The following is a 16555-nucleotide window of genomic DNA, read 5'->3' as shown; positions in this document are numbered from 1 at the left end:
CATTAATTTGAGATAAATAATTACTACAGAAACTGATAAAACAGAGAATAATTTTGGAATATTTCCTATGTCTCGGGTTTGTAATCAACATTTTAAACTTCTCATAGCTACTGGTTAGATTAATTGACTTTCACTTGATACAAAAACCTCCATTCCAGGGCTGGGCTGTGGGTATTGCAACAGACTTGAAGGTGAAAGCCCGAGCACAGATGATCCAGGGCACCACATGACACGCTCTGCTTCGCAGCACTGCAATGTCAGAAAAGGTCATTTTATCGCCAAGAAAATGTAGGGCAAGAGCACGCTTCATTGATGGAACAAAGGACCCATAAACGGCGAAAAATTACTTTCTATTCATTTTCATCAGATTCTGTAGAAAGGATCTGGAGAGGACTCATTTTGGCTAAGGAAATGACTCCACAGATGATAGTCAATTATGCGATTCCTCGTTTTTGTTATACAGAGAAGAGGATGAAAAGAAAAGCTTTGGAGAATGGGAGTGTTTAGCTCCGGTCACCAGAAACATTGGCTATCTTATTTGTGTAATCTTGGTCTCCTCGCGATCTTCACATACTTTATAATCAGTGTGTCAATGTCATTTAGACCTCAGTGGGATCTCCAGGCCCGAGGCCTATTAGTGTGATTGGCCGCCTTGTAATTACTCCAGGGCCATTAAAGCAACAAGATTTGGCGTGAATGTAAAAAAGGTTATAAACTGTTAAAGAGCAAATAAAAAAACTGACAACAGACTCAGGATATTAAAATGCCTGTGAATGCCATGAACTATCCTGTGGCATGTTAGGATTGATCTTCTGTATGCAAATCCTGACATTCATGCAATTACAGCAAAACAGTTGGAAGCGCTATGACAACACAAGCAATATGACTTAAAGATGGGTGCCCAAAGGAAAAGAAAATGTGTGACAAAAGAAACCAAAAAACAAGGACTAGCTTCAGTGCTCCTCATCTTTCATTTAAACTAGACACCGTAACGTTTATGAAGAGGTGGACACCATTGATCCAAAAAAATATATGTATGTGCCATTTCACACTAGTGGAGTCCAATAGATCTGAGCTCTAGTGACTGATGGTCAAATAAAACAAACTGTATTATGGTTATATTCATTAAAAATAGAGCTTGTGTGCTGTGCATCGCAAATGTATACCTAGGCCATGTTCTCAAATGCTCTTCCAGTCCTGCATATGCTTCTCAAGACATTTATATACTTTTCCCATTTATTGATATTCTATGTGGTAATGTCATCTAGTCAGTTTCAGTTTTTCAGACATATTTGAAAAAAAGGTTTATCCTGCAAAAGTCATAATCCCCCCTCCAGAGCATGATATAAACTTTATCTCAACAACTGAAAAGATAGATAAAGAGAAAACAAGGAGGAAAGGCAGATTAGCCTTGTCTGTTTGTATTTTTGTTTTTTAAAGCATCTCATCCCCAATGTCCTGGCAGATCCTGTTGTTTGATAGTGAGACGGGAGAATACAAAATTTGCTTTCTTAGTGAAAAAGATTCTTTCTTCCTGTCTCTAGTGGGGCAGGCTCAGCTCTTGTGCTCCAAGCAGAGGAAGACTGTTTGTAGAGAGGCTTGTCAGAGATAAAAGCCCTGACTCTGATTAAAGAAGCCCCCCCCGCTGATGAGCCCTACTCCACACACAGGCTCTGCAAAGGGGAAAAAGTACTTTTTAAGTGACCACCTCCCTCCACCAACGACTAGCTTTTCCACCCATCTACTAACACAAACAAATAGCATGTGTCTATACTTAATATCCTGTGAATTACCCATAATTAATTACAAGGGCTATTATATTGCTGACACATTAGTGTTAATAATTTAATACTCGTCAATTAGCAACACATCACAGTGAATTACTGTGTTTTGTAAATGGTTGCAACCATTTATTGTATTATCATAACCAAATAATACAACTTGTCTAATTACACAAGTGTCTAGCAAAAAATAAATCTGTGGATCTAACCAATTTGCAAATACACACAGATTTGTTCCTGTACAGCAGAGTACAGAGCAACCCATTAAATGCCACATGAGCCAGACTTTTCTGGCTTACCAATGTTAGCATTTTAGAGTGGTTCAAAGAGCAGACAAGCTATAATGTTTTAAAACCCTTTACAAGTCACTGTAAATCACACAATTGAATAATGAGTGAATTATTGACATGATTCTCTTCCATTTTTAAAGGTAGTTGTCACTTGTCTTTGCCATTATTTCTCCTGTCATCTGCCCCAGGCACTTGTGAAACTTCACATCCCTGAACACTCTAGGCACAACCACTGCTTGGTCCATCAGTGCTTGAGCTCCTTACTTTACAGGGCTTTGTGTTTGTGTGGGGGTGTCGTCTGTGTGTGCTAGTTTGCTTTCCTGCTGAGGGTGACTGCTGTCAATGCTCATTTGGTGAAGCTGGTGTGACTGCGTGACTGTAGGGTACTGATGGCACTCTTTCAAAGAAGGTTGTCAAGAGCCAAAAGAATGTTCTATTTAGACCCCCTATCTACTGGAAATAAACACAAGAGCTGAGAACAGATGCTTCAAGCTCTCTGAAGGGCAAAGGGCCCAGGCACATAGCTTACTGCATTATTAAGATGTTTGCCAAAACCTCCATGTTCAATGCAAACGCAGTGATGTATGGGAAGGTTATACATGTACTGCAGTATCACGGGTCAGACTGGACATTCTGCTATGCAGTATTTTCAGAAAGATTGACCCCCAGATCAGGGAAATTGGAAGACCGTAAAGATTTGCATGGGCTTGCATGTTTCATGTTAATTGCTAGCCAATCTCCAGGAGGTTAATGAATCTCCTCAGAGAGATACACTGAAAGCTATTACAGTGTATCAGAGCATTTCTGTGGCCTGTACTGATATTATGCATGATAACAAGTTCAGTTCTTGCAGCCAACAGTCCAAAAAATTAAAACTTTGTCTACTGGTGCTTACCAAGGAAATCAGTGAGAGCTTCACATTCACAGAGCCACACACAGACACACACCTGTAGCACAGGGCTCTGGTCAAAGTTGTAGGCACTTGGCCGCCCCTCGAGCGTGGAGAAGGCTACATTTCCACCTGTTAAGGGTGAAATGTCACTGAACTCGTCTGTACAAAGGGCTTCCCTCTCGTCACCACCCGGCCGGATGTAGCTTCTGGTGTTCCTGCCATAGGTCTTGCCACAAGAAGCGCTGTAGTACTGATATGGCAGCCAAGGTCCATCCTCCTGGGTGCGCTTGTAAATAGCAAAGCTCTCTGGACGACTGGTATAAAACTTCAGATGGACATATGTGATCTCATACGCCTTCCCTGAAAGACAAAAACATCAAAACCATCAATTATTTTATAGTTGTTATATTTACCTTTGATATAAATTGTCAAATATACAGAGAAACATATACACAGAATATGCACAGTAACAAAAGCCTTCAAATGTTCATATTCATTATAAATCAAATGGGCTTGTCTACCATCTATGCATGCTGGTTAGCAAAACTAGCAACCCTCTTCTATCATAAAGATAGGCTATTGTTATTTGCAATCTTGCTGAAGCAATATCAAGTTCATGACCACCACTCATAAAACAGTGAAAGCTCTCACTTTGCTACAAAATCTGTGAGATTTTGGATGGTATCACTAGATTTACACGAGAAGCCAACAGGCCAACACAATTAAGCAAACTGCTGTCATGTGACCTCCATTTGGCCAAATGGACTGTAAAAACAACTTCTAAATTCCCCACAACCATCTGCCAGCTTGCATCCAGGGAAATGGAGGCGCAGTAGCCACAACCACGCATGACCACCCATGCTGGTTTGAGAACAGATTCTGTGTATAGGAAGTAAGGCCGCTTGTATCTAATAAGCAATATTTCTAATCCAAATATCCAATTTCAAAGTTAAACCCGTCTAGGCCAATTCCTGAAAGGTAAAGGCAAAAAGTAAATGTTTTAAAACAAGAAGCAAAAGGTACGTGAATTATTGATGTGCCTTCATCATACTGACCGCTGCACAAATGAAAAAAAAAATTACACTCATGTAAGATTTAAGATAGTGCTGTCAAAACATCTGCATTTTCTCAATTTCTTGCAATGTCAAACATGAGTCATCTGCTTGGCCATGTTTCCTCTGTAAATAATGCATTTGGCTCTTTTTGCCTCGTTTTTCATGAAATAACACTCCCAGCACCTCACTCCCAGCAGCATCAATAGCTCGACATCTGACATGGCAGACTGGTTATAGCTTCTTGGATATTTCAGTAGAAATTGAGGAGAAGGTGAAGTCCAGCGTGAGAAGGAGAAAGGATGGTAACTACAGTATGAGTAAAGGGCTGCAGAAGAAAAATATGCAAAGAAAATAAAGTAGGACCCTTTCACAAGACTTCATAAAACATATGTATATATATTTTTTGCAGCTGTAGAGGAGAAGTTGTTTTCTGAGAGGCTGGAGGATTTGGCTGGAATGGAGCATTCAATTGCTTTTTACATTTAATTGAGCCACTGAGGGGCACATGCCATTTTGTACGGCTTATATGTTCAAATATAGATCTTTTTAGGCTGCATAGTGCAGAGACTGACCCCAACTCACTTAATTAAACTACGCTAGTGTAGAAAGGTAGACTACGCTTTACTCCCCTCTTTCTGCATTCTCATTGTTTTCACTCTCTTTTGTCCTTTTGAGTTGTGATGCTTAATTACTTATAACTGGGTATTTGCCTTATGATTACATTATTTCCTGAGCAAATCTAAATGGAGGAACATGCCTGTGACCACACAGTCATGCTTGTACAGCAACTTGGCTCCTTAATAAGATTTTCTGCAGTTTTGGTTGGCCTGTTAATTGGCTTTTTTTTAAAGCCAAAATGTGATAATTACCAGGAGCCACACACACATTCAAATGCTTGATCATGCAGTTTGTCCCCAACGGACCCACTCACCCTTCCATGTGTGGGAGATGATTAAGTAAAACATAAGGCCACCCATGGTAGCAAAAAAAATAATAAAATACTTGCTGGGCCAAGCAGCTTCTTTCAGCACTGCGATGGAGATGACAGATCACACGACCGCTGTCTCAGCCCTGGTGTTGCAATCATTTATAGACAGTGGGGGGAAAGACAGTCTGGCAGACACAGAAAAAAAAAGGAATGGCAGATAGAGGAAAGGATAGAGGGATGGTTTTCCCATGGCGAGAGGAAGACTGATTGATCTTGAGTGTTAGATGTCAGTGTTGTAATAATGTACAGCAGCAGCTCACTAAAAAAAGTCTCAGATTTTGGTCTGTCATGAAAGGAGATGGGATGGAGGAAGCAGGTATGAGCCGATTTTAACAAAACCCCGAAACAGAAGAAATCTGAAAAACAGGAAAATAAACACGCTGAGACACACAGAGTGAGACTTGGAGAATAACTGGCAAAACTCAAGATTTCACAAAAGTTTGGTACTTCTTAAAGTCTGGTATATTTAGAGGGAAGAAGGAAAACAGACATAGGACTTGCATGTGAGGGTAATTTGGTCCATGTGATTAAATGTTGCATGGGTTTGTGAAATAATCTTTAATCCAGCAAGTAATTAAATAGTTCCAGACCAAGGTCAGAGAACCAGTCAGCCAGACAGCTCAATTAGTTGCTAACAAATGCCAGATAAACTTCACACACCAGCTTATAGAATGAACCACGGCAAAGCATTAAAGTGTAAACAGGAAGTGACACAAGGCTGTCGGTGTAAGGCTTGGTCAGAACAAAGAACGACTTAAACAGCAAATGTGAAACAAGATCGACGAATGAGCTTGCTGCGTCCGCTGGGCTTGTTGCGCCTTTATGCTCCCTGCTGACGTTTCTTCTATACCAGGTTGGAGAACCCTCGGGTGGTCACGAGCCCCCAGGGGCCGTGGTGGAGTGCTGGTGGCAGCGACAGGCTTTGATTGGAATGGGACTGGAGCTGCCCTGGACAGGACAAATCAAAATCACCCATATTTTGGGATGTCCCAGACAAATGGCAGCCCTAATATGACCATAAAGTGGTTAGGCAGAACTGATGGAAAACAGGTATCTCATCAAGATACCTTGTGCTCTGCCATGTGTAAAAATAAATATCTACTCATAGGTGAACCATGTTCATTTTTTGTATGTGTTTACATTATGTATATGATATCTGGACTCAAAAAACCTTTTCCATGCCCTGGGAAGTGAGCAGGGGTGGGGGGTGTTTTATATTCAACATTTTTTTAGCACATAAATTGTTGGCCGCTGGTCCCAGATATTTAAAAGGGTGGTAGTAGGATGGTAGTAGCCTAGTGGGTAACGAACTCGCCTATGAACCAGAAGACCCAGGTTCAAATCCCACTTACTACCATTGTGTCACTGAGCAAGACACTTAACCCTAAGTTGCTCCAGGGGGGACTGTCCCTGTAACTACTGATTGTAAGTCGCTCTGGATAAGGGCATCTGATAAATGCCGTAAATGTAATGTAAATGTAAAAAGCTTGAGTATAACCCTGATCATCATTTTTGTCAAGTGGGGTCCATGGGTATGCTCCCCAATGAAAACTGACATGAAATATTAGTTTTTGCTTTTATATAGGTGTTATTGGTCCTCTAATACTGTATCTGAAGTCCCTTTCAATAATTCAGCCTTGGTGCAGAATTACATCATCTTATAGCCAGTCCCACAATGAGATTTAGCCAGGACACGCCGTTTCGGTTTGAGTAGCTTTAAATGCTTATAAGGAGAAGAGAGGCGGGACAAGGAAGAGGGCAGGCTTTGATTCTTTCCGGAGTTTCGTTGTGGACCTGGTTAACCTGATTGTGTGCAGCTGTTGGGAGTGTTTAAATGGCAGCCTCTTGAACAGCTTCCCTGTCGGGCCCTTAATCTGTAATTCTTGTAATGCATGTGCTTGCTCATTGTAATAAACCCCCGTTTCTGAAGCCGTGCGAATGTGTCCTTTCCTGCACCATGCCGCCGAGACAAACCCAGTAAAAGCCTATATTTTCAGTAGCATCTGTGGGCAGAGCTCTTGAGACCCTGAGCCTAGTAGGCTCTTGAGCCTATCCATAGCTGCTTGTATCTCACCTACTGAGATACTACAGCCACAGTAAGAAAGGTCAGTAGGTGGCAATTATAGTACTTCAAAATAAACTAGGATTTGTAAGTAGCCACTACTTACTACTTACTACTTTGTAAGGACACTAAAATGTATTTAAAACAATTGGCTATTAAATAAATCATAGAGTGTAAGTACACAATAGAAAATCTATAGATATGGTTTAATTTTTTAAACTCTGTGTAACAAGACAGCTCACATTCTGCCTCCAGATGGACAGATGTGCGAGGGCGGGTTTATCCTCCACTAATTTCTTACATAAAGTGACGAGTGGATGAGCAATAGGAAACGACAGATCATGCTCAGCAAAGAAGGATGAATTTTTTAATTAGACACGCGATTGGTAAAATTAACATTCATTAAAAGACTAACATTTAATTAAACTGATTTACAACATGTGAAACACTTTTACCGTGTTTGCTGACTGCTTATTTGCCGGCCGACATAGAGGCCGTACCCAGCAAGATTTGGTTCTAGTTCTAATGTGAGATGTGCTCGGACTGCTGTTTTATGACTGGAGTTGAATTTGTGCCATGACAGAACTCCTGGTTAGTGGATCTTTTGGCACCAGCCTCCAAAGGGCTTTTTGTCATGAACTATTTACTCCTTATGCCTTTGGGATCTTCCCTGTCTTTATAAAGGTGCTGTCCATGACTTCCGGTTTTTCGTTGCCAGTATGTGAAACACATTCGCAGGTGGAGCGACCTCTTGATCTGTATCTGTTTGAACAAGACCAAAGGCCCGTCCCCTTCCTTATATCTGATCGGCTTCTGATTGCACCTTTTAGATATACGGTCCGATCACTGGAGAAACCTAATTTTGATTCAATTATTTATTCTTTTTTTCGCAGCCACGTCGGTACGCCAGACGTCTGTATATGGCTTAGGGATGGGTTACAAATGTAGTTTATGTTACAATGACTGCTTGACTGATACTCTACAGATAAAAGCTTCTTACTTGTATATCGTTCCCCTTTAACCCCAAACTGGAGGCCACCTGCATTTTTAAGGTGCCTCTGCAAACTACACAGATTTCCCAGCCTTCTGTTTGCTCTAATGACTGTCCCTCAGACTAAACCCAGCCAGGCCAGACAAGACTCAATATTTAGATTATGTTTACAAGCCTATTTAGAGGAAACCCCGTCTGGTGTGAGTGTTCTGGCTGCTCGTCGCTAAGAAAACAGAACCTCGATATCCCAGCAAGGAGCACTAGGAACACACATTGTCTCTCGGTCATCCAAAATATTTAAAGCCTTTGATCCCACAGCTTGCTTGAGATTTGGGATTTTTAACATTTTAAATGTGTGTGGGAAAGGCCTGACCCTATTTCCACACTACCAGAGCTCCCACCGCTTCTTGTGTTTTTTCCTTTCCTCATTGCAGTTTGTTTACTCCCCCACAAATCCAGGTTGGTCTTTGGATGTGTCTCTATATATGAAAAAGACTTCTTTATTCCTTAGTGCGTGTGTAAAGGCCAAAATTTAGTTGAGATGTATGTGTGTGATTTCAGCAATTGTTTGTTGAGGGTCGTGCAACAGGATGTAGCAACAGTTCACATCTGTTCACAAGCAAAAACACACACACACACACACACACACACACACACACACACACACACGTGAGGCTTACATGGGCTCAAGCACTGAATATGTTTCCACTCACAATACACCCAGTATATTGTAAAGATGAAAGTATGAAGTCGTTTCTAAGATGTGCGTTTATGAGAGGTAGAGTGTGAGACGTTCTGTGTCATTTCAGAGTCTACCTCCCTCTGAGAAAAGTTGTTTAGTTTGGAGAGGAGAGAACAGAGATCCCAAACTGCATCCCATCTGGAATCCGGGTGAGAGAGAGTGAGAGAAGTGGGGGTGGGAGAGAGAGAGGAAGGTAAACAAACAGCTAGATGCATAAGACTGGAGGGAGGGGGCCGACACGCAGACAGGCGCTCTGCGTGAAACGAATGAGTCCAAATGTGGCAGAGCCCTCGGTGGACATGTGTGCCCCCTCTCTCTCAATAACAGAACTTCTCATAGATGAGGTGCACTACAAAGCCCCCGCGCCGGCCTCCTCCCGCTACAATCAATAGCAGAGGGCTGACAGACCGTTCCGGCCCTTCAAAGCCAATATCACTTCATTCAAGCACACTTCCTCTGCTGTCACAAGCCTACCATTTAACACTCCGTCATCCACTCTTAGGATTTACGCTCTCTGCCCATTCCCACCCCACCCAAACACACACACACACACACACACACACACACACTCACTGGATCTCAAAGGTGATATTTCCTACTTCGTTAACGTAATGCTAAAACTGGTCATATTTATGAACATAAGAAAATCAGAAGTGAGAAGATGCCATTCAGTACATCAAGCTCACTTGATGAAGATGAATGAAGATGATGAAGTTTGAAGCGATCCAGGGTTTTGCCTTGTACCACTCCTGTGGGCAAACAACTTTCACATTCTAACTAATTAAAAAAAATAGATGAAGTAGTTATTTGGATGAAAATAAATAATAATTTATATATAACAATATATATTTTACATTTCTAGAAAATTTCTATAAATTTCTACGTAACATGACACAGTATTCAGCCTTACATGCAAAAAAAGTGTGTCTTATGAGGCGCATAGAATGAGGTAAAGCAATTGTTACAGCAGTCCATTACAGTGGTCCTTCATACTTGACACTTGAAGTACTTCCACTATCACTTGCATTAAATTACAATTAAATTGATTTAGTTTACACAGACTTCTAGTTTACAACTAGTTTACAGAGATTATGCCATGTTTCCAAATATGAGAATTATAATTTATTTTATTCCTATCCGCTGTCAATACTGCAAACACACATCAACCCAAATGTCAACTGTGCTATACTGAGCATATTACAGGTAGTAGCCTAGTGGGTAAGGAGACCCAGGTTCAAATCCCACTTACTACCATTGTGTCCCTGAGCAAGACACTTAACCTTAAGTTGCTCCAGGGAGACTGTCCCTGTAACTACTGATTGTAAGTCGCTCTGGATAAGGGCATCTGATAAATGCTGTAAATGTAAATGTAAATATTACAAATATTACAACACTTTATTCTTGACACACAACTATACCGAACTGTTTTAAATAAACACTACCAATGCTATTCAAGGTTTGCTCGAGAATGCTTTTAATCCATTCTGAATATGGCATTCTATAATTTTGTAGGAACATTTGACCAACAAAGAGGCATGTCTCAACTTTATTTCAGTCATAGTGCAACAATAAACATATTTCATACATAAGTATTGTATACATAATATAAAGTGAGGACTGAAGACAGTAACCTGATGTTGTAGTTAAAATTCTCAATCACTCAATTAAATCTCAAACTACTGTTAACTACAAGGATCTCAATGTCCACTATTTGGATGAAGAGCATCTTTACCTATTATAATCTCTTATGTCTGGATCACCCACTCATCAGTGTCCTTTGTTTGAAGATAAATTTCAGTTCAGTTGAACTTTGCTCATAAGTCAACCCTTTAATGCCAGGAATCATGTTTCTAGTCCTGTGCTGAACCCCTTCTGCATCAGTAATTTCCATCTGCATGTAACATGACCTAGCATGGACACAGTATTCAAAGTAAAGTCTTACTTTCAAATCTTTTAATCATAGCATCACTCACTCACTCCCTCACTTTCCATCTGTGCTTCAACCTAATCAGGTTTGTGGCTGCCAAAGCCCATCTGTGGACATTTAACGCAGTGCAGGAACCCACCCAGAGAACCCACCCACCACTCACAAACCATTCACACAAACACTCATTCCCACATAAAATTCAGATCCGCCAATTCACCTAGCAACTGCAGAACCCGGAGGAAACTGCACCAGCTCAGAGACAGCATGCAAACTCTACATACAGACACAGGATTCAATATCTCAAACCTGGAGGTCAAGGCTACTTCACTAACATCGCACACCAGGAGGAGTAGCCCATGAACACATTCATTCCAGCATTGTTGTGAGGACAATGGTAATCTGTCTGCAATAGCTCAAAAGCAAACTATATGTAAGAAGAATGTTCTAGGCCTAATCCTGCACATTACTGCCTCGATTACAAATTCCCTCTACATCACTCAGTGATGAATGAGGTGATTGTATCTTTATTTGTGGATGTGCTTGCATACATGTGTGCATTTGAATGTGGGCATGTTTTTCATTTGTGTGTGCTTGAACAATGATTAGGTGGATGCGCCCCGCTGTTGCTAATCTCTGACATCTGACAGTCAGTACACATCCCCAGCCCGTCAGAGTGGAAAGGCACTGGTGAGAGGATGGATTGCCCCTGTCAGCTGCCTGTGAGAGGCATCGGCAGCGCTTCAGTTCTCATCACCTCATAATCACTGGTATACAGCGCTTATGGTTTTACTGCTCTGCCCATTACACAACCGTGAGTAAAATCTAACTAGCAGAACCGATACGCTCACATTACGTCCCTGCTGCATGTGGAAATAAGTGGGGAGAAGCTTTGCATGTATGATGGAGATAATGATGATGAAGTGTGTACAGAAAAAAAATGCAAGACTGTGCGTCTTATGAGGCGCATAGAATGAGGTAAAGCAGTTGTAACAGCAATCCATTACAGTGGTTCTCAAACCTTCATACTTGGCACTTGAAGTACTGCCATTATGACTTGCATAAATTAACTTTGTAAACTAGTTGTAAACAAGTAATCTGTGTAAACAAAGATTATTCATTGTTTCCAAATATGAAAATTATTATTTTATTCCTCTCCGCTGTCAAACACACATCAATCCGAAATGTCAACTGTGCTATACTGAACATATTACAAATATAAACAAATAATCTCAAAGAATCCTAGTGTAAGGGGAGCCAAATACACCAGTCAAAACACTTAATTCATGACACACAACTATACTGGTTTAAAATAATTAATACTAACAATGCTATACAAGGTTTGAGAATGCTTTTAATCCATTCTGAATATGGCATTCTATAATTTTGTAGGAAACTTTTGACCAACAAGGAGGCATGACCAACTTTATTTCAGTCATAGTGCAACAATAAACACATTTCATACATCAGTATTGTATAAATAATATATAGGGAGATCTATAGACAGTAGCCCGATGTTGTAGTTAAAATTCACAGTTACGCAATTAAATCACAAACTACTGTTAACTACAAGCATCTCAATGTCCACTGAAAGAGAAAAAGCCCACACTCTCCAACAGTCCCCAAAATCAACACAAACTTTTTCGCTCTTGGTGATACCACAGTTGGAGAACTAATGGTCTAATGTGAAGCTGGGATATTTCAGTAATAAGATTTCTTTAAATTTGATGAACAGGCAATGACAGTGTCATTGGATTCAAAGCCTTGATAACACATAGTTGTTTAAACAGAAATAAAACCAAATAAAATTAGAATGAAAATCAAAACCTCCCATCTCATCAGGATACATTTAATTGGACACCAAAGTATGAAGCACTTTATATATGAAAATACAGATGCAATGAACTAAGATAAAGTTCTACCAAATTAAGTTCTGTCTCTAAACCACACCATCTAAGGAAATGGCCAGGCGTCATAAATGACTTCCAAGAAAATTGGAATCGGAAACTGTTACTGGGCACTGCTCAGTTATTATTCACATATTAAACATATGTTTGCTGAGGCTTTTTTAGAATTCTGAGAGTGCCACATCTGAGACATTAGTTAGTTCAGTCATACTTTAGTGCATTTCCGAGGACTACTAAAGGCCTTCCTGGGAAACACAGATGTTTCACATAGATGAGTTCAGCTCACACAATGGTTCTCTTAGACATGCGTCTCACAGCAGAAATTGTCCGTTGTAGACATTGTCTCAGAAATGTATTATTTTCCTATTTTTGCTAATTTAGTTGCCCTTGATAATCAGGTGCAGGCACTGACAGATTTACAAAGCTTTGCCAAGTGGGCCTCTCTAAAAAATGTAACGGAATGACCATTGTAGAACTTTAAAATATATATTGTACCCAGCAGGAAAAGCAGCAAGCAAGTGAAACTGGATCCAAACTACGTACACTGAGCTAATGAAAACTTGTGTAAAAACAGGCAGAAGGCATTCATAATTTCAGAGATGAATTGATAGACGGATGTTGGAGTTACCAGGTTTCAGCACGCACTAAAGACCTCCATTTTTATTGGATTATAGTGTACAATCTTAACTTGTCCTCTGACAGAATACAAAATATGCAATCTGCTTATGTTTCCTACTTGCGCCATATATCTATATTAATGAGAACATAGTCAAAAAGTGGGCCTCAGTCTGATGGTTACATATAATCGAGAAACATATAATCGCTTCTTTGTTAAACAGCCATTCATTAGTACTATGAGAAATATACAGTAACATTTTATCACGAGAACATTAATTGGTGATTGTCTCTCCTGTTCAATAACTTGACTTCAGTCCAAATTCACTCAAACAGAAATATTCAAACAGTTTTTGACAGAAATAAAACCAAATTAGAATGAAAATCATTGGACACCAAAGTATGAAGCGCTTTTAATGTAAAGTGCTACCAAATACATTGGTATGTGAAGTTTGGCCGATATAAAAATACAGATGCAATGAACTAAGACAAAGTGCTACCAAATGAAATTAGAAAGTAGCTTTCTGTCTCTAAACCACACCATCCAAGAAAAAGGCAGGTGTCATAAAGGTGACTACCAAGAAAATCGGAATTGGAAATTGTTACCAAACACTGGTCAGTTATTATTCACATATCAAACATTTGTTTGCTGAAGGCTATATTAGAATTGTGGCAGTGCCACATCTGAGACATTAGTTAGCTCTGTCTTACTTCAGTCCCACATATCCATATGTGGAACACCAGAGAAAACAGCATGCAAATATGCAAAGTCAAAGTGATGCAAACAATGCAAGGTCTTCTTACCTAAGTGAAGTGTAAGGTTGACCGATGTTGGGTACTGGATGCCATAGAACATAGACTGACTCTGCCACCAGGTAGGCTCATCGTCGATATGGAAATCAGTTAGGTAGGTAGCGTTGTGATGATGGTTGGGATTGGCGCTCTCACATTGGTGGCAGGAGCGCGTGGAGCCCGTCTGCATGCAGTAGTCCTCCGGCGGTGCGCCGCACACATTCGAAACAGTCACGGAGCGGTTGAAAGCAGCGTTCTCAAACTTCGGCATGCATCGGCTTGCATTGCCGTTCTCATCGTAGCAGGAGTCCATTGCACCCTGAACAGGGCAGCCCATGTCGGTGAGGAAGAGGAAGGTGAGGAAAAGTACAGGAGACAGTTGAGGTGTTTCCATTGTTCATTTAAAGCCCCACAAGGCACTTGCACACAGCACCCAATTGTAAGTAAATACAGGCAATGCACACTTAATTGCAGAAAGTCACACTTTTAGCATGCACCAGCTTTAAAGTCTCACACACACAGTCACATCCCCACATTTTAAAACATGCACACCTACGCCTACTGTACAACTGAAAATTCATAGAAATCAAGAGAAAGACACAAGAGTTAGACACAATCAAAAACACCCAACAATGTCAACAAAGTCTTAGACAATGAAGAAGTTAAATTAAAACCAGACAAAGCATGCAGCACTCAGCCAAAACAGAACCAAGTCCTCAAGAATGTTCAAAGGTTCTCTTTTCCCTCAAGTTCCCCTATTTTTCCCCCCCTCTGTCTCTTTGTCTTCGTCTCCCTTCTCTTTGTAGTCCTCAAACATGTGTTCTTTCTCTGAGGAGAGATATTTCTGGGGGACCCTCTCACCCAGGGCAGGGAGATAGCCAAGGGAGGAACAGAGAAAGAAGGAGGGAGAAAGACAGGAAGAGAGGGAGGGATGGGGCAACAGCATGTGCAGGACAGAGTAATGGGGGGGCGCTGGGGGTTACAAAAAGGCTCCCTCTCCTGATGGAAGGAGGAACTGAAGTTAGCCGAAATGCTGATAAATGGACAAACGTTTTTCTTTAAAAATCCCATGATGACTAGATGTACTTCATCTAGTCATAATAGGGTTTTCGTGGAAAAAAGATACTGTTGTTGATCACAGAGCGCTAAATGACCTAAATGAAAAAGCCTTTTTTCTAGAAAGAAGCACATTTCACTTGATATAGTACAAATGAAGACTTCCATCCAAAATTGGAGCCAACATGTCTTGCTGCACTGCGTCCATATCCGACAATTTTTCACAAGCATGAATCATTCATTACAACCTTTCAAACCATTGTATGCCTCTTTTATTGTACATGTTTGTCAGAAGGAATGGAATCATCAAGAGTCTGCTTGATGAAAAAATTATTACAGAACTGTTCTCTTACTCGCATGTATTATAATGACATTTTTAATAAACAATCAAATTAGAAAATGAGTATGTGTCATGGAAATAGCTGATTTCTTCAATAAGCAAACATCTGACCATAATACATGGGCTGTTGCTCTGGCATTTACATAATTTAAGTAATCAAAAATAGAACTGAGCGTTTATCAGCCCATCAGATGCATAAAATTAAAAGCAGATGGTGCAGATTAGGTGGCATTAGAAGGTCACAGGGCCGTCACCACTGCGTAGCATAGCAAGCAACTGTCTAGAGCCCCGAGATGAAAAGGGGCCTTTGACAATGGCTGATTATGCACTAAGACCACAATCATTAATCAGTAAAAAACTGAGAGCAATGTTCATTACTGTAAGGAGATTGAGGTACAGCATGGAGTTTGTGATTTTACTAATGCTACAGAATAAGGCTGGTGTACAAGCAACTGCAAGAGATGAAAACACATCCACAAATCTTCTAGATCATATAAACTATTGTCCAACAAGTTCCACAAGTTTTAATAGTTCAGTGTATACAATTCAAATATAGTCCAACTAATTCATGAAAAATAGCAAATTTTACCTCCAATTTTACCAATGTTCTTATTATACCTAATATTGCTTGTATCTTGTGATGCACAATGCCCGTTTAAGGGTTAATTGATTTCGCATACAATTCAAATAAAACAATTAATCTTTTCCAGTATGTGATCCAATAGTGTGAAACCAACTATAACATTTTTAATATCCCTCATATAGCAAGCCCTGTAGCCAGACCTGATTTGTTTTGATGCTGGGCCCTCTGGGTCTCTTTTATCTTGTTGAAACAGCCTTATTTAAGCAGAAAATGGTGTTTTATTTGCTGTTGACATTTTTGTCATCATGCTAGGACCTAAAGAGATCTGTATTGCCAATATAAAGGTTTGTCAAAATAAAACTGGAAGAAACATTCAATGGTACCAAGAGTGTCCAATAGACATTGCTGCAGTTTTACTGTTAACACTGGTTTAACAAGAGAATGGGACTGTGGTGGCCTAGAAGGTAAGACCCGTGATTGGAAGGTTGCCGGATCAAATCCCGAACCTCCAAGGTGCCACTGAGGTGCCACTGAGCA

At 40.3% G+C, this 16555-nt stretch overlaps 1 protein-coding gene across 1 annotated transcript in view; it reads right to left on the bottom strand.

The window, feature by feature from the left end:
* The window catches only part of lamc3 (laminin, gamma 3), a 61825-nt gene extending 46925 nt beyond the window's left edge, over nucleotides 1-14900 (bottom strand). Inside the window, exons 1-2 of the mRNA XM_028972672.1 lie at nucleotides 14052-14900; nucleotides 3019-3323 (exon numbers count right to left, since the gene is read on the bottom strand). Of these exons, the coding sequence (XP_028828505.1) occupies nucleotides 3019-3323; nucleotides 14052-14433 (687 nt within the window). The 5' untranslated portion in view covers nucleotides 14434-14900. The remainder of the gene's footprint in view (nucleotides 1-3018; nucleotides 3324-14051) is intronic.
* Between the last annotated feature and the right edge of the window lie 1655 nt (nucleotides 14901-16555).

Source organism: Denticeps clupeoides, chromosome 3 (genome assembly GCF_900700375.1).
Source record: "Denticeps clupeoides chromosome 3, fDenClu1.1, whole genome shotgun sequence".
Classification (NCBI taxonomy): domain Eukaryota; kingdom Metazoa; phylum Chordata; class Actinopteri; order Clupeiformes; family Denticipitidae; genus Denticeps; species Denticeps clupeoides.
This window is presented reverse-complemented; position numbering and strand designations above follow the sequence as displayed.